Here is a 23,982-nt window from a genome sequence, read left to right as displayed (position 1 = left end):
GGCAAAATCAGAAAAATATATTTGCAGGTTAAGGTCTCCTTTATTCAAAGTGCCTTAAGGTAATAAAGAAGATAGGAATCAAAATACTACATCCTAAAAATATCTTACCAGCTGTGCAGCCAAAACACTTGAGAACTCGCTATTCATGGCATATGGGAGTGCTGTCTGTGCTCTTGAACCATATGTTGTCTGGAACCTCTTCTTTATCTCATTCAGAAAATTAAATGCTCGGGAACGTTCAAAATCCTGAAAAGAGACCAACACAGAGTTCACATCAGAAAGTAAACAAAGATGATATGGATGATTAACAACAACCATAAGAACAGCTAACATTACTGAGCAATGATTCCATGAAGAGGAACTAGCACTGACCTCATTTTACAATAAGGAAACAAAGGCTCTGAAAAGGTAACTTGCCAAAGGTCAAACAACTAGTAAAAGAGCTGAAAGTCCAATCTAAATATTAAACAACTAGTAAAAGAAAGAGCTGAGAGTCCAATTCAAATGTTTGATTACTTCCTACTAAAGATAACAGGATCTAAGTTAGCTTCTTGAGAGCAAGAATTGGGCTTTACTTCCTTCATATCTTTCACAGCATCTAATAAGAAGGCCCAGCACAAGAAGATGCTTAATAAATCCATAATAATACTGCAGTCTTTCACACACAAAGATAACACTACTGATAAATACTTTGAATTGGGTTTTTTCAGTAGTGATGGTACACTTGAAAAGATCAAGTGATGTACTCTTGTCTGGTCCCAGCCAAAAAGTATTTACATATGTATAAAATTACAACTCAAGAAACAGAAAACTCAACTCTGATGAAGCCAAATTTAGTGATATTTCTCATCTATTCCAATAAAGATTAAACCCTGACCTATGGCAATCGTGCCAATTCCATGCCTCTTGTCATTGATCAATTTAGAAATAAGTATGTAACCTACTCCTAGCCAATGAGCAATTTCAGATATAGCTGGATTTTAAAAATAATTTTAGAAAACAATGGGGTGCCTGGGTGGCTCAGTTGGTTGAGCATCCAACTCTTGATTTTGGCTCAGGTCATGATCCCAGGGTCATGGGATCGAGCCCTGCATCAGGCTCTTTACTGAGCATGGAGCTTGCTTAAGATTCTCTCTCTGCCCCTCTCACCCCTCGTGCCCTCTCTCTCTAAAATGAAAAAAAAAAAAAAAAACTACTGTGAAACCAGGGATAAAAATCATTGTGATGGTCACTATGGTTGACACTCATCTCCATTTCACCCAAGATGATTATTAGTCTATGCCAAGGGTTTGTAAGCTGGGGTCAATGGTCTGAATTCAAGGGGTCCATGTACTTGAATAGAAAGAAAAATGACATTATTTTCAGTAAGTTTTAACTTAAATTTCAAATCTGAGTGTAGGTAACAAACCAAAACAGTACCAAACAGTATCTGTCACTCTGTCACCAAAAGAAATCTTTTTTTCACATACCATTAGTTATAGATATCTCAAAATCTCATTTATATCATCGCCATTTCAAAATTATTATTAGTCATTAGACCTCTGACTAGATCTTGTTACTTAACGAATTCATAAAGAAGCATATACATTACTCTATCAATTTTTAAAATACTCTGAATACTGTATTTCAATATAATTGGTTTTGTTTATAATAACGTATTTCATACACTTAAAAACATCCTAGGAGGGGCCTATGAGTGTCAAAGGAGTCTGTGGCACAGTAAAGATTAAACCCTGACCTATGGCAATCATGCCAATTCCATGCCTCTTGTCATGGATCAATTTAGAAATAAGTATGTAACCTACTCCTAGCCAATAAGACATGAAAAGAAGTTCACTTCGAAAGCAGGGAGAGAGGACAGTGTGCTTTGGAGAACTTCCCTCATTCTTACAATAAGAGATTTGAGAAGACATAGTCCCTCTTCTCTGAATACAAAATAAGTAAGCATGTGGCTGCATGCAACCATAGGGAAATGTATCTAGGAAGAAGCTGACACCAAGGATAGCAGAGGAGAGAGAAATGACCTTGATGGCATTGTTAAGTTACTGAGCATTTTGGTCTAGAACCTACAAACTCTAAAAACAGCCTACCAATGTGAACTACAGGTCTACAAAACTGATTATGATATACTGTGATTTTGTTTTCTGAAAGTCTATATACATTAAAAAATTCATTATTGATTGAATAAAATAACCTATTTAATATTTCAGATAAATAAATTTTGGACTGGATACAAAAAAATCACGATTATGAAGACCAATTCTCACTGCACAATAGGATAAATGTAGAAGCTGCAAGAAATTAGTTAAGCTAAAACTCTACCAAAACTGAGCTGATATGCATGTACCCAGACATCACCTCTTCTTGTCATTTGCTGCTCCATATGATAAATGCAAAGTACAGAAAAAAATGTATCTATGGACACTTATATTCACATCATGTTTACCTACCATAAATATAGATAATTAAGAACTGACTCTATTAACAGTATACATACTTAAATAGCAACATGTCTTCAAGTTACTTACATCATCAGTGATACAAAGATATACAATCCTGTCTTGGCAGATGTAATGAAACAAATAACTGTAGGATAAAAGATATAAAACTTACTGTGGTTATGAGCAATATTGCTTTCACTTCCATCTTCTATGTATAAGCAAATTTAGTACTGCCAATGTGACCATATCATTTACCGATACTATCTATTCTCCCTCTCCCCCTCCCCTATACACCTGTTTCTCTCAAGTCAAACTGATAAGAATAAATAAGACATTAAAAGAAAGTCTCTACCTTAACTACATAGCACAACAGTATGCACATTACCTATTAAAATGACAGCTGCAAAAGCACAACTGGACTCTTAAGGCCTGAACAAGGGATGACATCTTAGGAGGGACACATCATTAAGATTAACCTCCAATGGGTTATCCGGTCTTCCTTGCCGCCTTTTACGATCTCAAAGCAAACACTTTTTCTACCAAACACTCAACATTAACATTTGTTTGGCATCTACTTGGAGCCAGTTACTGGGCTGGGTGCTGAGGATACAAATAGGCAAAACCATCAGTCCCTGCCTATACCAAGATCACAGTGCAGGGAATTACAGAGCAACATGGTAAAATAGGATGAGGAGAGGCAGTACACGGTGCTCTGGCAACATAAAGGAGACACCTACAGAGTTTAGCAGAGGGTAACGGGAAAGACATCCTGGAGCAAGTGATGTGTAAGCCAAGACCTGAATAGTAAGTAAGAGATGGCAAGGTAAAGAGCAAACAGAGTGTTCCAGAGTAGAAAATCAATAAACATAAAGGCTTGGAGATAAATAAAAAAAAAAAGCACATAATGGGTTTAGTAAAGTCAAAAGAGTCCACATGACTAGAGTCCACATGACTAGAGTATGAAATGGAAAGACAATTTGGCTGCACAGATGAGGCTATGGAAGTAAGCAAATACTAGGTTATAGAATATGTTACAACCTCACTATGCTTTATCCCCAGAATAATGAACAAGCATCAGAGGGTTTTAGCCTGAGGAGAATGTGGTAAGATCGGCCACGTAAAGGGATGTTTTGGCTAGAACACGGAAAACAGACTGAAAGGAGGACCTGACAGGAGACTGCTGTAGTAGAGCAGGTAAGCAAATGAGGAGGGAAATAAACTAAAGTACTATGGGCAATGGAAAAGAAAAGAGAAGAACTAGAATAGAACTTGACAACTGGCTATTGGAAGTGAAGCAGAGGGATAACTCAATTTTGCCTCCTGGATTTTACCTTGGGCAAGTGGATAGATAGGAGTACCTCTTGAATTATACTTTTAATGTCCATATAGAAGCTTAATATGAATAACAAGGAGGTATGGGGAACTCAGGCAAAATGTCTTCCTCCACTACTCTAAAACCGTTCACATCAATTCCATCAATGGCTTCCACATCACCATGTCCAGTGGCTCTCTCTGAAACATGGTAGTGTTGACCACTTCCTTCTTCTGAAAAGTGTTTTCTCTCCACTAGATTTCCTAACACCAGGCTTGCCTTGTTAATGTGGTAGTCTCTTTCCCTCTCTATTGATGTTTTCCAGCATCTTCAGCTCCCTGCTCTTTTCTCACACACTCCCTGGATGGTGGCATCCACTGTCATGTTTCGTTGTTGTTTGTTTTCAGCTACCACAATTATGATGATGATTCTCACATCTAGATCTGACCTACTTCCTGAGCTCCAGGCTTACATACACTACTGTCTACTAGACATACCCAACTGGACATACCAGTGACAACTTAAACACAATGTTCAAAATGGAAGTCATCAGTTTCCCCACAAAATTTGTTTCTCCTAAACTACATTAGGGAGTAACTTGGTGCAAAGACCACAAAAAATTACAAGGCATGGTCCCTGCCACCGAGGAGCCTACCGTCAGGGGACAGAGACAAAAAATAAAGATTGCAATTATGATACAGAGTGCTAAGTGCTACAATATGAATAAACAAAGGATGCTATGGAGACAAGCAAAAGGGAGGCACTTGGTCTGGTCTTGGAGTTCAGAGTTTCTAGAAAAGGAAATACCAAAGCTCAGGAAGACAAAGTCAGATTTTTAAAAAAGATAAACATTTTCCAGTAAAAGGTAATAGCTGCTGCAAAGAATAGGAAGAGAGAAAAAACCCAGCACTGAAATGAAAATAGCTGAGTATGGCTGGAGAACAAAACCAAAGGCTAAAGTAGTGACAGATGAGACCAGAGAAGGAAGCAGTGGCAGATCTTGAAGAATCTTCCTAGTCACATTAATAACTTTACCGACTGCACAGAGTAACTGCTGAAGAAAAGGGACATGATCAGAACTGCCCTTTTAGGACTAAAGTAATAATGAAGAAAATAGTTCATCTGGGACCTGTAAAATTAGCAAAAGTTTACCAGGGGGCTAGGAGGAGGAAGACAGTCCAAAAGCATGAAAAAAAATATATATACATATATAACAAAGCCGGGAATAACACAGCTAGGACAGGGTATAGCAAGGAGTCCTAAAGAGATAAGGGTAGAAAGGTCAGGAATGGACAAAATTGTGAAGGCAGAGTTCGGCCTTTACTCTAAAAGCAATGGGTTTTAAGCCAGAAAGTGTAATCACAGGAATATGCAAAACAGATTAAAGGAAGGAGCAACCAGAAGCCGAATGGTTAGGAGGAAGCTATTAAAAATGAAAAACAATAAAGGCCTAAACTACCACTATGACAAGTGGGGACAGAGGAAATGGAATGGATTGAAAAATGTCTTGTAGGAGAATGGCAAGGATTTGGTGAGAAAGTCAAATACGATTCTTAAATTTTAGGCTTAGCCAACTGAATGACTGGTGATGTTGTTAAAGAAGAAAGAAATAGGGGCGCCTGGGTGGCGCAGTCGGTTAAGCGTCCGACTTCAGCCAGGTCACCATCTCGCGGTCCGTGAGTTCGAGCCCCGCGTCAGGCTCTGGGCGGATGGCTCGGAGCCTGGAGCCTGTTTCGATTCTGTGTCTCCCTCTCTCTCTGCCCCTCCCCCGTTCATGCTCTGTCTCTCTCTGTCCCAAAAATAAATAAAAACATTGAAAAAAAAATTTAAAAAAAAAAAAAAAAGAAGAAAGAAATAGCAAGAGGAAGATCAGATTCAGGCAGAAATGGTTGTAATACAGTAAAAAAATGGACTTTTTTCTTCTGGTGTACAATAGTTAAAGATATTTTTAATAGAGATGATGGAACATGATTATAAGAAAGAAACAAAGACAGAAGATTAAAAGGAAAAAACTCAGTGATGGAGCCTCACTCTAGAGAATACTGGGCAGGGGTAGATTAGGAAGCAGGTGGGGAGGCATGGCAGGTGCATAATGTTTCCTTCTTGTACTATAATCATATTTTCACTGGATTACATACTCTAGCTTCCCTTGTAGTTAGATATGGCTATGTGACTAAGTTCTGGTTGATAAACTGCGAGTGGAAGGTATATCCCCTACTTCCCAGTCTTGCCTCTAGAAGGTCTGAATGTGCTTTTCCTGGGCATTTTCCTGAGAACTGACTCGGAACACAGAGACCACAAGCCTAATAAGTCTGACAAAATTATAAAGCCAGACGCACAAGAAACTGGGATCACTTGACCCCTAAGACCACGTCTGGACCGGTAAACTATACCAGCGGGCAGCAGACTACAAAACCTGTATAGTTCCCAAAGATGACACACTCTCTAACACCCATTTTGGATGTGGCCAGATGATAACGGACCAGGAAGAGCCTCGTGGAGAACAAAGCCAAGATTCAGGGAGAAAAGACAAGGGAGTTCTTCCAATAAAGCAGAACCACTAACCACTCTAGGATCAGAACAGGAAGTCTTTGAAATGGCTGTGAAGTAGTTATTTGAACACTGCTGGGAAGCAGTGACCTCTACGTGTTTCTCATTGTTCCCTTTTCTAAATTGGAGTTTGTAACTTCCACTGTGGTGATGTTGTTCTTCTTCTACAATTGTCTATTGGGTTGGCAGGGGGAGCAGGGGGAACATATGACTTCTCTTTTAGTTTATGGTCAGTAGGTCACAGGAGCCACACCTGGGCCTGATGGAGAAGACTGCATGTCACCCAGACTCTCTGAGCTGGACAGTGACCAGGAGTCTTTCGGGCCATCTCCTGCAGAGAGGATACGTGTTCTAGGTTTGAAAGGAAGGTACACACAGATATTTGAGTGGCCCAAAAGAGCAGAATGGAAGACTGCACAAGTTGTCTCCTAATATCCTCTAACTTCTAGAGCAACAGAATTTTAGCTGAACATACAGTTGCACAGCTATAAAGGACAAATTCTAACCTCCCTTCTAGCTCGGTTAGCTACATAACTATGTAGAGAAAAATAAAACGTAAGCAGAAACTTCTGAACAATAAAACATCGGCCTACTTCTGGACTTGGCCTTTAAAAACACTGGGCAAGTGCAGGGAGTTAACAAGACTAAAGGAGCTGCCTTGGCCACAGCTAATCAAAGACACTAACTGTAAAGGACAGAGCCACCCGACCAGCCTGGAAGCACTCATCTCTGGGATACCTCATTTAAGTAACACCATAATTTGGGGTATCTCTCTTATAGTGATTTAGAGTAGGTCCTAAATTATACAAGGAGGTAGCTCTGGAAAGCAATAAGAACCTCCTTCTGAGATAAGAACTAAGGAAATCAGGATGAGTTAAATAACAAAAGTTTTTTTAAGTACTGATGAGGAAGGTGGAGGCACTTTTTATCTGATTACTAAGACTTCCCATCTGTGCCCTCCCCAACCCATTCTCCAACTGCCCACCAGACTCTAAAGCAAAACCTGACCATGTCATACCCAGCTGAAAACCTTCAACACCTTCCCATGGCCCACAGAGTAAAGTCCCGTCTCTTAACATGGCCTATGAGGCCCTATATGACTTCTCTTCTACCTCTTAGCTTTGTTTTCACCAGGCTGGGTCCCAGTCACAGAATACCACCTGCAGTTCCCTACACATGCCCTATGATCTCATGACTCCATATTTCTCTACCAGCTGTTCGTTCTATCTAGAATGTGATCTCCCTACCTGCTACCTCCCACCATCTACTTCAATTATCTATGGATTTGACTTTCTCTTCCATTAAACTCTAACCTCTATGAGGGCAAATATTGTGTGATTTCTTGTTGTATCCCCAGCACCAAGCCCAGTGCCTGGCAATAGTCAGTCAAGTGCTCAGTAAATATTTACTGAAAGAATGAACAAAGGAATATCATCTCTCTTATCTGTTCCATGTTGCACATATCCTAGAGTTCTATAGCAAAGTCATTTTTACAAGTAACATTGCCATATCTTTCTTTAAAATAGTAATATAACTTCAATAAAATAATTTAAATTTATAATGAATAGAAGCAAACCATTTTCTAAGTTGGTAAAGGTTATTGTTCTGTCAGCTTATTTAAACTATCCACCAAGAACCTCGTTTTCCAGTTTTCTACTATGCTGATTATAATACAATTTACTTCTTTCACCCTCTACCCATGCAGAGCAGAACTCACTTGCCATGTGAGTACGTTAGTTTGTTATTTTCAGAAGGTATCTTAGCCAGAATCTGTTCTGTCACCTCCAGGAAGTTTCCTCCACACCAAGCATGTTTGGCAAGGATAGTTGTTCCCCTGGCAACAACTGCAAAAAGAATGGCCATGGCTTCAATCTATCAAAAGGAAAAAAGACACACAAAACTTAGAATATTTCTTTGACATTATCTTTCAAAAGAAAACTATCATATACCAACACCTACCCAAGACCAGTATTTTTTCAATACTCATTTATTTTTTTAATTGAAGTATAGTTGACACACAATGTTACATTAGTTTCAGGTATACAGCATAGTGATTTGACAATTCTATAAGTTATGCTACGCTCACCACAGTGTAGTTACCATCTTTCACCATGCAAAACTATTACAACATATTGACTATAATCCCTATGGTATACCTTCTATTCCTATGACATCGATTCCATGACTGGAAGCCTGTATCTTCCACTCCCCTTCACCTCTTTTTGCCCACCCCTCTCCCCTCTGGCAACCATGTCTGTCCTCTGCTTTTATACATCCGATTCTGCTTTTTGGGGTTTTTTTACATTCCACATGTAGGTGAAATCATACATTTGTCTTTCTGACTTATTTCACTTAGCATAATACTCTCTAGGTCCATCTATGTTGTTGCAAATGGCAATAGCTCATTCTTTTTTATGCCTGAGTAATAGTATTCCTGTGTGTGTGTGTGTGTACGTGTGTACACCACATCTTTATCCATTCATTTACCAATGGATACTTGGGTTACTTCTGTATGTTTATTATTGTAAGTAATGCTGCAATAAACATAGGGGAACATACACCCATTGAAATTAATGTTTTTGATTTCTTTGGGTAAGTATCTAGTAAAATTACTGAATCATATGGCATTTCTATTTTTGATTTTTTGAGGAACCTCCATACTATTTTCCATTGTGGTTGCATCAATTTACATTCCCACCAGCAGTGCACAAGGGTTCCCTTCTTTCCACATCCTAGCCAATACTTATTTCTGGTCTTTTTGATAGCGGCCATTCTGACAAGAATGAGATATGTCATTGTGGTTTTGATTTGCATTTCCCTGATGTTAGTGATGTTGAGCTTCCTTTCATGTGTCTGTTGGCCATCTGTATGTCTTCTTTGAAAAAATGTCTATTCAAATCCTTTGCCCACTTTTTAATTGGATTATTTGGGGTTTATGGTGTTGAGTTATGTAAGTCCTTTGTATATTTTAGATATTAATCGCTCATGAACCTATCATTTGCAAATATCTTCTCCTATTCAGTAGGGTGCCTTTTAGTTTTGTCAGTAGTTTCCTTTGCCGTGCAGAAGGTTTGTATTTTGACGTAGTCCCAATAATTTATTTTTTATTTTTTCCCTTGCCTCAGGATACATATCTAGAAAAAAATGTTGCTAAAGCTGATGTCAAGGAAATTACTGCCTATTTTTCTTCTAGGAGTTTTACAGTTTCATGTTTCACATTTAGGTATTTAATCCATTTTGAGTTTATGTATGGTGTAAGACAGTGGTCCAGTTTTCCCAGCATCGTTTGTTGAAGAGACTGTCTTTTCCCTATTGTTTATTTTTACCTCTTTTGTTGAAGTTTAATTAACCACATAATTGTGGGTTTATTTCTGGGCTCTCTATTCTGTTCCAATGATCCATGTGTCTATTTTTGTGCCAATACCATATTGTTTTGATCACTACAGCTTTGTAATATATCTAGAAATTGGGGATTGTGATACTTCCAGCTTTGTTCTTATTTCTCAGATTGCTTTGGCTATTCAGGGTCTTTCGTGGTTCCACACAAATTTTAGGACTATTTGTTCCAGTTCTGTGAAAAATGCTATTTTGATATGGATTGCAGCACTGAATCTGAAAATTGCTTTAGGTAGTATGGACATTTTAACAATATTAATTCTTCCAATCCATGAGTACAGGGTACCTTTCCATTTGTTTGTGTACCTGGAAACAGTATTGACCAAGGTCAATAACACTAACACTAATGTAAGACACTTAAAAACAGGCTTAACAAAAAGGTCACAGTCTTGTACAAACTTACGACCCTAAACCATGTTGATATGCATAGACATATAGAGATACACCAAATATGTACATGTGTGTGTATACAACGTAATGTATGTCACACACACACATAGATAGGGTGCATTTACAAATTATACAACACAATCAGATATCACCACTTGAAAAGCAATTACCATAAGCAAAGGGACATAAATAGAGGTGTTTCATCCTTTTTTTTAACTGAGGCACAATTAACAGTGTTACATTAGTTTCAGGTGTACAATATAATAATTCAACAATTCTGTGCATTACTCAGTGCTCATCACCATAAGTGTACTCTTAATCCTCTTTATCTATTTCACTCAACCCCCACCCCCCCACCACCCTCTGACAATCACTAGTTTGTTCTCTGTATTTAACAGTCTGGTTTTTTGTGTGTCTCCTTTTTTCTTTGTTCTGTTTCTTAAATTCCACATATGCAGTAATCCCATCCTGAAAATTTATCCTAAGAAAATAGTTCAACAGAAGTTTGACTCTAGATTCACAAAAAATACATAATAACAATAAAAACAGCTCATATTTATTGTTTACTGTGTGCCAGAGACCATTTTAAACACTTTACAATTATTAACTCACTCAATCCTTTCATCAATTAAATTATACACTATTATGATACTTATACTAAACTGAGCAAACTGAAGTATAGATGACTTACACAGTTTTCCCAAAATTACAGAGCTAGTAAGTGGTAACAGCTGGAATTTAAACCCAGGTGGTATGGTTCTAGAACCCACAATCTTATCCCAAACTATGTAGTGCCTCTACTTTAAAGGCATCATCCATAATAGAAACAAACCGGAAACAACCCAAACCTTCTATAAGAGGAATGGCTCTATAAATTATGGTAAGGTCTTTCATAAACAAAACATTTCTAAAACAATATACAGCATGAGTTTAGGTCTATTTTTCTCATATAATGAATTTGTACTATTTTTTCCATGTAACTTCCTCATTTCTCTTATCTATAGAATAAATTTATAAAAAGAGATGACAAAGTACTTTTCTATTCTAACTCTTCAACTTAATGTTTTTTGTTAACATGTTCAGTTTCATCCAACAGGCCAGTGGTTCTTAAAATGTAGGTTAATGAGTTATCCTGGGCAGAAGAATGACAGTCACTATTAAAAATTCAAATTCTTGGCATCATCACCTGAAATTCTGATTCAGTAGGCTTGAGGTGACACCATGGAAATACGTATTTAAGACAAGCCTGTCTGGATGCAGGTGATTCACACAACCATATTTTGTGAAATACAGCAACAGACCATAAAAATGCTTGAGGTCAGGGAATCCTGAGACTCCTTCGTGGAATCTCACACTAAAAGACAGCATACTGGGGCGCCTGGGTGGCGCAGTCGGTTAAGCGTCCGACTTCAGCCAGGTCACGATCTCACAGTCCGTGAGTTCGAGCCCCGCGTCAGGCTCTGGGCTGGTGGCTCAGAGCCTGGAGCCTGTTTCCGATTCTGTGTCTCCCTCTCTCTCTGCCCCTCCCCCGTTCATGCTCTGTCTCTCTCTGTCCCAAAAATAAATAAACGTTGAAAAAAAAAATAAAAGACAGCATACAGAGAAGAAGCACTCATCTGTCACTTGAGCTAAACACCTCCAGGGTCTCTTCTTCACTCCACTCTCTAAATAAGGGTATTCCCCCGGGTTGTGTCCTTCGCCATCATCTTCTTTCTGGATTTCTCTTTACACATATGTATCAAGTTACAATTTCCAAATCACTTTCTTGTATATTATATCCCTTGATCCTAAAAGCCTCAACTGACCCTATAACATGCCTCAGGTACTGCTTCACTTCTTAAAATCACAATCTACACACTATCTCTGCTTCTCTAGTTCTTACCTCTTCAACTTACTATAATCTGGGTTTTGCCCTAAAGAGTCCACAAAACCATGCTTGCTAAGATCATCAACAGCCTCTATGCTACAAAATTCAGTGGACACTTCTCTATTATCACTTACTTGACCTCTTAGGAACAGTCAACATTGCTGACTAACCCTCCTTCTTGAAACACTCCTACATGTCTGGATGCTCCTTGTTTTCTTTTTGAGCCCTCCTCTTCTAGCTAACTTCTAAATGTTGACTTTCCATGGGTATTAGTTCTACACTCTCATCCCAAGAAGAGCTCATCTACACCTGTTATTTTAAACATGATTTATTTGCTGAAGACATTGCATATAGAAAAAAAAAAAAAACAAAGGCACAACCAAAGTTAAGGGAAAACCAAAGACAAAATTCACGGCACAACAAATAGTTGAGAGAAAAGTAGATGAACAGAGACCCACAAAGAAGACTGAGGAGGACCAACTGAGAAAGTCAGAGGAAAGCCAGAAGAGTGTGGTGGCCTGAAAGCCCAAGGGAAAGCAAGCTTCAAGAAGGAACAAGTGTCAGCTACTACCTGTGTTCACTGATGCATAGTAGGGAGACTGTAAAAGAGCCACTAAAATTCAATAAAGAAGCAAGTCATTAGTCAAAGAGATATGTAGTAGAATGGAACAAAACCACAAAGAGAAACAGAGACAAGAAATTATATGGTCCATGAGACAGATGAAAAAGTAGCAGCTTCAGTCCCTTAGCAGCTTCAAGAAGTAAACTCAATTTGGCAACAATACAAAAAAAGTCTACTGTCTTAGTGGACCAGAAGTTCATTATGAACTGACATCAGGTAATTGCTTAAAATGCTTACATAATCCTAAATTATATTAAGAAAGAGTGTCTTGATCTTTTAAAGTACTATTACCATTATACTCTGTGCTGGTTAGAATACATGTGGAATACTGAACTCAACTCTGAGTATGGTATTTCAAGATTGGACGGAAGGGCAACATTATGGTTAAGGAACCTGGACATGCTATCATTTGAAGAATGGCTAGAGAAACTAGGAACATTTAACATTAAAAAAAGAAGACTTAGAACGTGACAGCAGCCTTGAAGTTTACATGAAGTACAGTCACCTAGAACAGGGAGTGCATTATTTGGAATATAATTAGGAACAAATGTCTGTTAAACATCAGGTACACAGCCACAGAAATTTTTACTTTCTTCTCATGTGTCAATAATAGGAATTTCTTACTCTCTTCTAGACTGTTAAAAACCTCACCTATTATCAAGTCTCATCTTCCCCCACTGTAACTCTCTTGCAATAGAATCTTTAATGTCTTTTTCAGCTTTTTTTTTTCATTTTTTAGAGACAGTGAGCATGCATGTGGGGGTGGGGGGGCAGAGGGAGAGAGAGAATCTTAAGCAGGCTCTAGGCCCAGCACAGAGCCTGACGTGGGGCTCAGTCTCATGACTGAGATCATGACCTGAGCCAAAATCAAGAGTCAAACACTTAACTGAGTGAGCCACCCAGGAGCCCCAATCTTTTTAAGTTTTTAATTCCAGTTTAGTTAACGCATAGTGTAAAATTAGTTTCAGGTGTACAATTCAGTGATTCAACACTTACATAGAACACCCAGTGCTCACAAGTGCATTCCTTAATCCCCATCACCTGAACCAGTAATGTCTTTTTTTTTTTTAACATTTATTTATTTTTGAGAGAGAGAGAGAGAGAGACAGAGTGTGAGCAGGGGACTGGTAGAGAGAGAGGGAGACACAGAATCTGAAGCAGGCTCCAGGCTGTGAGCGGTCAGCACAGAGCCCAACGCGGGGCTCTAACTAAAGAACTGTGAGATCATGACCTGAGCCGAAGTTGGACGCTTAACCGACTGAGCCACCCAGGCACCCCTGAACCTGTAATGTCTTCATGAGTATTGGGATAATAGAAACAGCTGTAAAAGAATACTGCATTTAAAGTGAGAAAACCTGGCTCTGCTAATTATTAGCAGTATGTGAATGTCTAATAAATCCTAACATGCTATAAAAATATAATATTCAAGAAAAAAAGAATGAAAAAGATAAGCCAGAGAGAAAAGAGAAGGGGAAAAAAACCCAATGATGAAATATAAAGGAAAGCCCTGTCTCAACACAGTTCTCTTTCTCATTCCTTTCTGGGTCCCAGAGCCGTTATCCCAATTCTACTTCCTTCCTGCTAAGAGTCCTGTATGAGTTTCCTGTGGCTTCCTTGACAAAGTATCAAAAGCTGCAAAGGCTTAAAACAAGAGAAATTTACTGTCTCCTACTTCTGGAGGCCAGAAGCCCAAAATCAAGATGTTGGCAGGGCCAGGCTCCCTCTGAAATGTGTAGGGGAGAATCTTATCTCTTCCTACTTTCTGGCAGTTTGCTGGCAATCCTTCGCATTCCTTGCCTTTTAATGCAGCACTTCAATCTCTGCCTCCATAGTCATATGGCATTCTCCATGTGTACCCATGTCTTCACACAGCAGTCTCTGTGCCTTTTCTTATTAGGACACCTATTCCAGTAAGTCCTCATTTTAACTTACATCTTAATTATCTCTGCAAAGACCATCATTTCCAAATAAAGTCACATTCATAGGTACCAGTGGTCAAGATTCAACATGTCATTTTTGAGGACACAAAACATCTTAGAAACTCACTGTTCCCCCCAATCATTCCTACTCTCTCTTCTACATGTATTCACATCATCCCAACTTGCCTCCCACTTCTCTCTGAAACCGTTATCCTCTTTCCTTACTCACATTATAGGCCTGTCTTTAGGGTGATGGGCCATAAGGGCAACCTCCAACAGCCTGGAGTTAGAAAGACCTGTTTCTACTGCCTAGAAGATTCCAAGGAAAGGTCATTTTTGTTTCAGTTGCTGGGATTCCAAAAAAAGATATGCTATGGAGGAATCCAACTGAGAATTCTAGATGTAGTTTTTTATAGAGGAATTATTAAATTGTGGTGAAGGTCTTTAAGTCCATTAAATTAAAGATTAAGTAAGATGTTACCAGCTGGCATAACAACTGAAATGTCCTGAATAGCATTATTTATAAAGAAAAGGCATCAAGTTTCAAATAATCTTAAAAAGGAATTTTTGGAATATATCCATTAGTAAGTAATGGATTACCTGTATTAAAAACAAAGTGCTTCCCATACCCCATCCAGAAAAAAAAATAAAAATAAAAAAATAAAAACAAATTGCTAACAAAATAGCACAGCAACAATACAAACACTGCTCCTCGGTGGAGGCATCTTCAAGTAGAGGTTGAAGACTGTTTTAGAGAACTGAGCAAAGAAAAAGGCCAAGTCAATTTTTCTCACATTCAAGTCTATGTGTTCTGACAAATTTTTTAACGTTGATTTATTTTTGAGAAAGAGAGAGAGACAGAAGGAGGGGCAGAGAGGGAGACAGAGGATCTGAAGCTGGCTCTGCACTGACAGCAGAGCCCAATGTGGGGCTCAAACTCACCAACTGTGGGATAATAACCTAAGTCAAAAAGTCAGATGCTTAACCAACTGAACGACCCAGGCACTCCTAATTTTTTAATTCTATATTTTTATTTTGATAACATCAAAAAATTTATGTAAATATTCTGGATCTACACATACACCTTATAAACGAGCAATGGCACACAATTCCATGCTGCATTTGCATTATGAAGGCCTAAGTGCCAAGAAATTCTCTAAAATGACAGTGCCTAATTTCGAATGTCTTGGAAGCATGTGTCTGGCTGCTCTTAGGCTAGCAAATCCTAAAATCATAATGACAATAATGACTCAAGAACTCCTGTATTTTTGTTGTGTTTTTTAATCAGTTACAAAGACATAATTTATCTTTTGCAGTAACAATTTACAATTGAAATCTATCTGCATAATAAAAACCTTTTATTTGAAGAATTAAGACTTGACATGCTGAAGATGACAGAGTAGCAGAATAACATTAACAATTATCTCAGGCTAAGGAGAAAATAATACTTAAAGATATGTCTGAACCAAGCAGAAACCAAATGATACTATAATGTGTTTTATGAATAAAGGATGTGCAACTGTTCAAACAAAAAAGAAGTGGAAGAATTAACTTCTGACATAGCCCATGGTTATAGTCAGTGTAAAATCAAAAGAACACATTCTGTATCATTATTTATATTATTGCAAGGGGATGTGTTATGTTAATCCCTGCAACAGTTCATTAGCAGAATGGTCCACAGGAAATACATAATGGCAATTAGATTTTTTCCACCTTTTTATACTATTAAATTGGCCCAATAAATTAAATGGGAGAGGGGCATGGAAAGTGCTCAGGAAAGGATGGGAACTCATTCTAGGGGGGAGCTATGGAACAAGAGAAGCTATAGGAGTGAGATCAAATTAGGGAAGGTAAACTAGCCTGATGAGATGGAATGGTCCACATTTGGTGGTTGGGAAGGACTAGGGATAAGTCTAATGACCTTATATAAAGAAGGCCTTGTATAAGTTAAGTAATTAATGGATTGGATCAAATAGTTTTTCTATTTCAGTTCAACACATATGTCCTAAGGGTTTACTATATGGCAACCAATGTAGTAGACACTGGTGGCATGAAGGCCATTAAGAAAGGACCTCTATACTCAAGGGAGCCATAGTATAATTGGAAAGAAAGACATAAACAAATAAATGAAATAAAGTATAACCAGTGAATGATCTAAAAATGCACACAATTGTTCAGATTTCTTAAAGTTTTGTGATTATTTCACCTGGGTGAAGAAAAACAAAACAGGTGTCAGCCTATGTATTAGGAATCTCCTCAGCATAAAGAAGATGTGGTATCTATACACAATGGAATATTACTCAGCCATCAAAAATAATTAACCAATGTGGATGGATCTGGAGGGTATTATGCTAAGCAAAATAAGTCAGAGAAAGACCAATACCATACGACTTCACCCACATGTGGAATTTAAGAAACAAACAGATGAACATATGGGGGGGAGGAAAAAGAGGGAAACAAACCATAAGAGTCTTAAAGACAGGAGAACAAACTGAGGGTTGATGGAGGGAGGTGGGAGGGCTCGATGGGTGACGGGTATTAGGAGGTCGCTTGTTATGATGAGTACTAGATGTTGTACTTAAGTGATGAATCACTGGATTCTACTCCTGAAACCAAAAATGCACTGTATGTTGGGGCACCTGAGTGGTTCAGTTGGTTAAGTGTCCGACTTCGGCTCAGGTCATGGTCTCATGGTTCATGAGCCCAAGCCCTGTGTCTGGTTCTGTGCTGACAGCTTGGAGCCTGGAGCCTGCTTCGGATTCCTTGTCTCCCTCTCTCTGCCCCTCCCCTGCTCTCTCTCTCTCTCTCAAAAATAAATAAACATTAATTTTTTTAAAAAAAATAATGCACTGTACGTTAACTAGAAATAAAAATTTGAAAAGGAAAAAATATATGTAACTCAGATTTTTACAAAAGTATTTCATTAACATACTGTTAAAATTATTTCTCTTTGGAAGAAAGGTCAAAGTCTATTTTATCATTACTGGCTTTCCAGTGCCCAGCACAGTGCCTGGCATATAATTTTCCCACAAATATTTGTTAAATGAATGAATACCGAGCATGTTTTGGTTTAAACAACAGATAACTTTATATTCAGTAGGACCTGGTAAGAAGGATATTTTGATTACTAAATTATCTCCTTAAGTAAGATAAGGCAGTTGAGCTGCCTTAATCTAATCTAATCCCCAACTCTTCTGTCCTGGTCTTAGGAGGAAATAAGCCAATGGCAGATAAACTACCAATTCTGATGTAATAACCTTAGAGGAGACAGAAGAATGATGAACAAATATTGATATGGAAGAGGAAAATGTGTTTATGAAAAGCCTGGAGTCTGGTCACAGACGTGGTGTATTCTTCTTGGCGTTACAAATATTCTTTCAGGGTGATGTTCTGAACCCAACCCAATCCCTCTGACTTTCTCAGGATAGAAGCCTACCCTGCTAAGTCAACAACCTGTTCTATTTTATATTAACTACCACCACCACCACATCACATCATCTGGATTACTCCTGTTCCCCCCCACACACACACACACAAACATGTGAACTAATGAGAGTAGCAATCTCGTATGTCTTGTTTCTAGCTATATCCTTTGAACTTGGAAGAGTATCTAGAACATATTAGCTGTTCAATCAATATTTGTTAGACATATGAATGGGTCTGGTCTCAGCCACAGCTATTCAAAGGAAAACATGTCTCTGGGATCAAGTGTGGGGCAATGGAGGTACAGGCAGTTGAGAGCAATTAATAAGACAGAAAGAAAAGGACTTGACAACTGGTCGTTTGGGGCGGGGGTTATGGGAGAGGGAGATATAAAGCATTTACCGAAGTGTCCATTACATGGCCAGAGTTTGTTAAATATTGGCCAATTATAACAACATACAGGTCTGACGCTGTGGAAATAGATCTGGGTAGAGATACAGAGTACCTATCCGAACTGAGGCAGAAGAGGAATGTCAACAATGGGTGGTGAAGAAACGGCACGCGGAAGGATAGAAACCCACGAAGGAGTTCAGAAGTAGGAGATGAAGCAGAAAAGTGACGTCATCAAAACAAGGGCGTAGAGACGAGTCGTCAAAAGACTCAAGAGAGGTCTTTTAGAATACGAACTGACGGAAAGTTAACATTTTCCTCCTGCTGTAACAACTTGAGTGACGCATTCTGACACTCATTAAATCGAGGCCTTTTCAGAGGCAGAAAACGCACTTCGCCAAAACTGAACCTACCCGACAATTCGAACCGTCGACATCAGAGAAGCCCAAGTCACCCTTGCACTGCTTCCTCAATCCACCCCAGCACCTTCCAGTCCACACCTCTACCCTCCCTCCGCCGTCGTCTCCCCGCCTCCTGCCGAGCGTGCCCCGTTCCATTTACCTGTCCGGGCACCCCCTGAGAGCGCGTGGGCTCAGGACAGAGGGGCGCAAGTCAGAGCCGGACCGCCGATTGCCAGCTCCCAGAGGAGGCTGGGACCCGACGCCGCCGGCTTCCGCGTAAAGCGCCCCGCCCGCGCGCGGCCTCCTGGGAATGTGAGCGTTCCTCCAATGGGAGTGGGCTGGGGGGGCGGGGTCTGCTGCATTCCCATCCCCAACACTTCCCAGCAGCCGCACTGCATTCTGGGAATGGTAGTTCCAATTGGCTTATAGCCCGGTCTGTTGCACAGTTGGTAGGTAACTTGTCATAAACAACATCGAGCGCTGATTCTCCGGCAAAAGAAAAGAACGCACAAAAGGAAAGGGCCACAAGGAGTCCACCAGTATTGAGTCTGCGAGATAAACGAAGAGCGAAGCTTACCCCGCCATCTCCCTGCTTAGTGTCAGCAGTTAACGTCTCCTGTTACTTCACAAATAAAATAGAATTAGTCTCACAGGAACTCCCTACTTTCTCCACGAAATTTTGTGACCTCCTTAGACCCTCAACATTTTTTTCTCCCATGCTTTTGTAGTAATAATAATAACTCCTCTCCTTTGATCTAAGCTCCCCCGTCCTCTTTTCATTCGTATTCCAGTCTTGCCAACTCAGAGTCTAATTCCACTGATGAGCCCTTCTGTCTCGTGACTCTTCAACGGCTCACTGTTTATTCCCTCTTTATTATCAGCATTTAAAGACTGGCAGAATTTCTCTCCTCTAAAACGTTACAAAGTCGCCTTTCTCAATCCCACACCCCCCAAACCTGTCACCACACACAGACTTAACCTGTGGTGTTTTTCCCACCTCTCTTTTCTAGTCAAAATTCTCAACTGTGTTGCTAAAACAATTGTCACTTTTCAACAATTCCCATACTTCAAACTTGCAGGATTTTACATTGCTTATTTCCTCCTTCTTTAAATCCTCTGTCTTAGAATGGACTTCTTTAACAAAATATAATAAACTGGATGGCTTAAACAACAGAAATTTATTTCTCAGTTCTGGAGACTGAGAAGTTTCATATCGGAATGCCAGTCAGTTGGGTTCTGGCGAGAACCTGCTTGCTACTTGCAGACTGCTGCCTTCTTGCTGTATCCTCACATGATGGAGAGACATCAGCTCTCTGACACATCTCTTACAAGGGCACCAATCTCATTCATGAGGGCTCCACCCTGCTGACTTAATTACCTAGAAAGGCACCACCTCCAACTAGCATCACATTGAGGAGCAGGGCTCCAACATATAAAAAGGGGGATCACAAACATCCACTTAATAGCACCCTCTATTCTTTTATCTCTGAGATGGTGCGCATTCCCGGTTCCCCTCCCAGTTCTGTGGCAGCTCATCATTTTCCTTTGAAATGTTCATGTTCTATAGTGCTCCATCCTACACTCTTTTCTCATTCTTCACAAGTTTCTTGGGTGATCTTACCATTCCCATTGGTTTGGTTGTCATCTGTATGTTGATGATTCCTACATACAGGGAGCCCAGAAAAGACTCCTGTAACCCAGACTGAAATGCCTAATGACATATGGGCATCTCTTCCAGGTGCTTAAAACTTAACATAGTCCTCAGTTGACCTAAGACATTTCTACTCTCCCCTCTCCCATAACCTGTTCCTCCTTCTCCTCTAATCCCATGTCAGTGAACAGCACAACCATGCAATCAGTTGCCACACCAGAAAGCTGGCTATCATTTTGAGTGATTTCACTCCCTCAAAGTTCACATCCATACAATCATCAAGCCATACTAATTCTGTCTCCTAAATACCTCACTTCTCAAGCTTCAGTTTTCTCATCTTTAAAATAAGGATAATAATAGCACCTGTCTTCATGGTTTGTTGCAATGATTAATGAACAAGAGTGTGAGGCAGAGAGTAAGCACTCAGGGACAATAAGTATTTATCAAACAAGCATGGTGTTTGTCATTGGTTCTCCTTCATTTGGTCTTACGTAATGGTAAGTAGCATTTACTTTTATTTAGTTTATATTCAGGGAGATAAATAAAAGGAAAAAATGAGAAATGGTGAGATATTTTGTGCAGGTTACCTCTATTCCATTCCTCTGTATTTTTCCAAGCATGACAAAAGTATAGTACTGGTCACAAGGCACTATACATGTGGTTCCAATCTAATACGTGCAGGATATGCCATTCCTTAGTTATTGTTATCAGCTCTGAGTGGGTTATAGACAAATTGAAGTACATTCAGAGAATCATGACTAAAATTATCAGAGCACTAGAAATCAGAAATAATGTCTCTGTACCTACAGTATCTCCTTCACCATCTCCCCACCTGCCCCTTCTTGTCACTTGAGATTGCTCTATCTAAAACAAAATCTGATCACTTTGAAATCCTACTTGAAACCTTCATTGGCTCCTCATTTTGTAGAGGATAAAGTCTAAGATTGTCAACAGAGAATTCAAGGCCCTCTGTGATCTGGCCTCTTTCTACCCCTCCTTCTTCATACTCTGCTTCTCTCACCTACACACTCTGTGTTAAAGCCTGCTCCTCTATGGTGGCATTCACTCATTCATCCAACCATCCATTCCTTCCATTAATATGCACTAAGTGCCCACTATGAGACAGGCCTGTTATGTATTCTGGAGATATAGCAGTGAACAAGACAGACAATGTCCTTGCCTACGTGGAATTAATACTTCGATACCATGCTCTTTCATGCCTCAGCACCTTTGCACATGCTGCCTCTCCTATCTAAATCTTATTTATTCTTCAAGACCTATCTCAAATACCATGTCTTCATTTTATCTTTTTAATGTTTATCTTTTAGAGAGAGAGGATGAGCGGGGAAGGGGCAGAGAGAGAGGGAGACACAGAATCCGAAGCAGGCTCCAGGCTCTGAGCTGTCAGCACAGAGCCTGATGTGGGGCTCAAACTCACAGACTATGAGATCATTACCTGAGCCCAAGTCGGACGCTTAACTGACTGAGCCACCCAGGCGCCCCTCGTCTTCATTTTACATCAAAGTATATGTTGCTTCTTTCAGCTTTATCCACCACCTGCAAAGTTATGCTTTTCATATTAGTATTAATTTTATTCAGTACCTATTCTTTGTGAGAGAGAATAGTTTCTTAGAAAGAGAATGAGTTTTGGAACCAGACAATCCTGAGTTAAGAGCTCTGTGAACTTTAAATGCTGCCTCATTTAGAGATTTTAGGGCTCTATCAAAGCCTCAATTCTTACTCCATTTTCTCTCACAAAGTAATATTTGTATTCCAAAATTTGTATTTTTAGCACAAGCCTTTATATTGGGAAATCAGGGAAGGTCTCTCTCAGGAGGTAACATTTAAGCTGAAACCTGAATGTCAAGAAAGAATTGGCCACAATAAGATAAGAGAGAACAGAAATAAAGGCAGAGTGGCTGGAAGGTAGTAGAAGTGAGAGAAGAGTGGTAGGAGAGGAGATCACACCAGCCTTCTTTCTGCTCTTTAAATATGTTGAGCTCCTTCCCATTTTATGATCTTTGCACCAGCTCTCTCTGCTTGGAGTTCTATTACATCTTATTTTCTTATGGCCAGAGGGTCTTGCAAGGCTGTGTAAGCCAGGAGAAGGAATTTGGATTTTATTCTAAGTATGATAGAAAATCATTAGAGATGTTCAAGCAGAGCAGTGACATGATCTGATGTATGGGTTTTAAAAAAAACTTATCTAGCTTTATTTAGCATGCCAATATACTATCTTGGTAATAAATTAATGTCTACAGTTTTAAAAATATGTTGGGTAGTTTCCAAGAAAAATGTTCCTGCATGTGTATACTAACGTGCATACAGAACCATTTAAATAGATGGCTTTATAATTTTATAATTTTCAATTCAGAAATTCTGTTACCATTTCATCAAGTTGCTGAAGAATAGAATTTCTTCTTTATAATCCATTATTTTAGACAGTTTGAGTTTATGGAGTAAAGGTTTCAGTTTCCATTTCAATTCCTGCAGCTGCCAAGCCTGGAATTATAGAACTGATGGCTTAGATAACCTAATCCAGTCTCCTAATTGTACACATGAAAAATCTTCTGGTCTTGACAAAGATTACAAAGCTAAGAAATGATAGAGTCTGGATTACAAACCGGCTTTCATGTACTAGATGCTCCAGAAATATCTGTTGGGCTAAAATAAAATACATATATTATACAGAGCTCTAGTGGTATCTGGGAGACCCTGTTTTTACATTCCACTTAACAAGATTGCATCCTGATGTGTTATTTTGTGGTTCACAAATCGAGTAACTGTTGTGTTGGCATCAAAATCATGCACGATGTTGCAATATATCACTGATCACCAGTGCTGTTTATGCTTCTTTTCTCCTGGATATTTGGTCTTGGGCAAATTTTCTTCTTGTTCTATGTTCAAAACAGACCTACCTCAAGAGTGCCTGTTCGCCTTTGAAATTCACAATCAGCAGAGGGAGCTAACACATTACCAATATCTACAAAATCTTTGGCATTTGAGTATGGTACAGTTCATTTTTTCTTTGCAGCTCATTCCAGTCAGTCATCACATATCCTAGTCTATTTCTCCGAGGCATCAGTGGTTCCAACACCAGCTTTGGCAAAGCAGCTCTGAGGTGTCTTTCCCACACAGGAATGAAATTTCTCATGATATCGGGAACGTGCCATTTATTTACATCTGCAGTAGAACAATGCTTCTCATAACATACCAAACACTTTCAACATCCAGTTTTTGATGATTTATTACTTCTCAGTCTAATGGCTATACATAGCCATGGTGCTAGTAGGCAAAAACAAAATAAAACAAAACAAAAAAACGTATAGAGTTGTTTTAATTTAAACCTCCAGTGTCTGTGTGCAACTATCAGTAATAGAATGTTCATTTTTCTCTCTAATTGCAGGAGCCATTTCCCAAAAAAACTGCCGGATGTCAGTGCACTGTTTTAAAGTTTTTATTTATTTGAGAGAGAAAGAGAATAAGTTGGGGAGGGGAGGACAGAGGATCTGAAGCGAGCTCTGTGCTGACAGCAGAGAGCCCAATGCAGGGCTCAAACCCACGAACACTGTGAGATCATGACCTGAACCAAAGTTGGAAGTTTAACTGCTTAACTGACT

General features: G+C 39.2%; 1 protein-coding gene across 2 annotated transcripts in view; it reads right to left on the bottom strand.

The window, feature by feature from the left end:
- Window positions 1-18,998, bottom strand: part of VAMP7 (vesicle associated membrane protein 7) — a 60,444-nt gene extending 41,446 nt beyond the window's left edge. The window contains exons 1-4 of one of the 2 annotated variants that reach the window (XM_030305094.2): window positions 18,872-18,998; window positions 8,021-8,175; window positions 2,529-2,586; window positions 109-246 (exon numbers count right to left, since the gene is read on the bottom strand). In XM_030305094.2, the coding sequence (XP_030160954.1) occupies window positions 109-246; window positions 2,529-2,586; window positions 8,021-8,166 (342 nt within the window). In that variant the 5' untranslated portion in view covers window positions 8,167-8,175; window positions 18,872-18,998. Of the gene's footprint in view, window positions 1-108; window positions 247-2,528; window positions 2,587-8,020; window positions 8,176-14,375; window positions 14,506-18,871 lie in introns of those variants that run through there. The other variant, XM_030305095.2, reaches the window with a different exon arrangement.
- Between the last annotated feature and the right edge of the window lie 4,984 nt (window positions 18,999-23,982).

This window comes from Lynx canadensis, chromosome X (genome assembly GCF_007474595.2).
Source record: "Lynx canadensis isolate LIC74 chromosome X, mLynCan4.pri.v2, whole genome shotgun sequence".
Lineage (NCBI taxonomy): Eukaryota > Metazoa > Chordata > Mammalia > Carnivora > Felidae > Lynx > Lynx canadensis.
The sequence above is the reverse complement of the archived record's forward strand: the minus strand, read 5'-3'. Positions and strand labels throughout refer to the sequence as shown.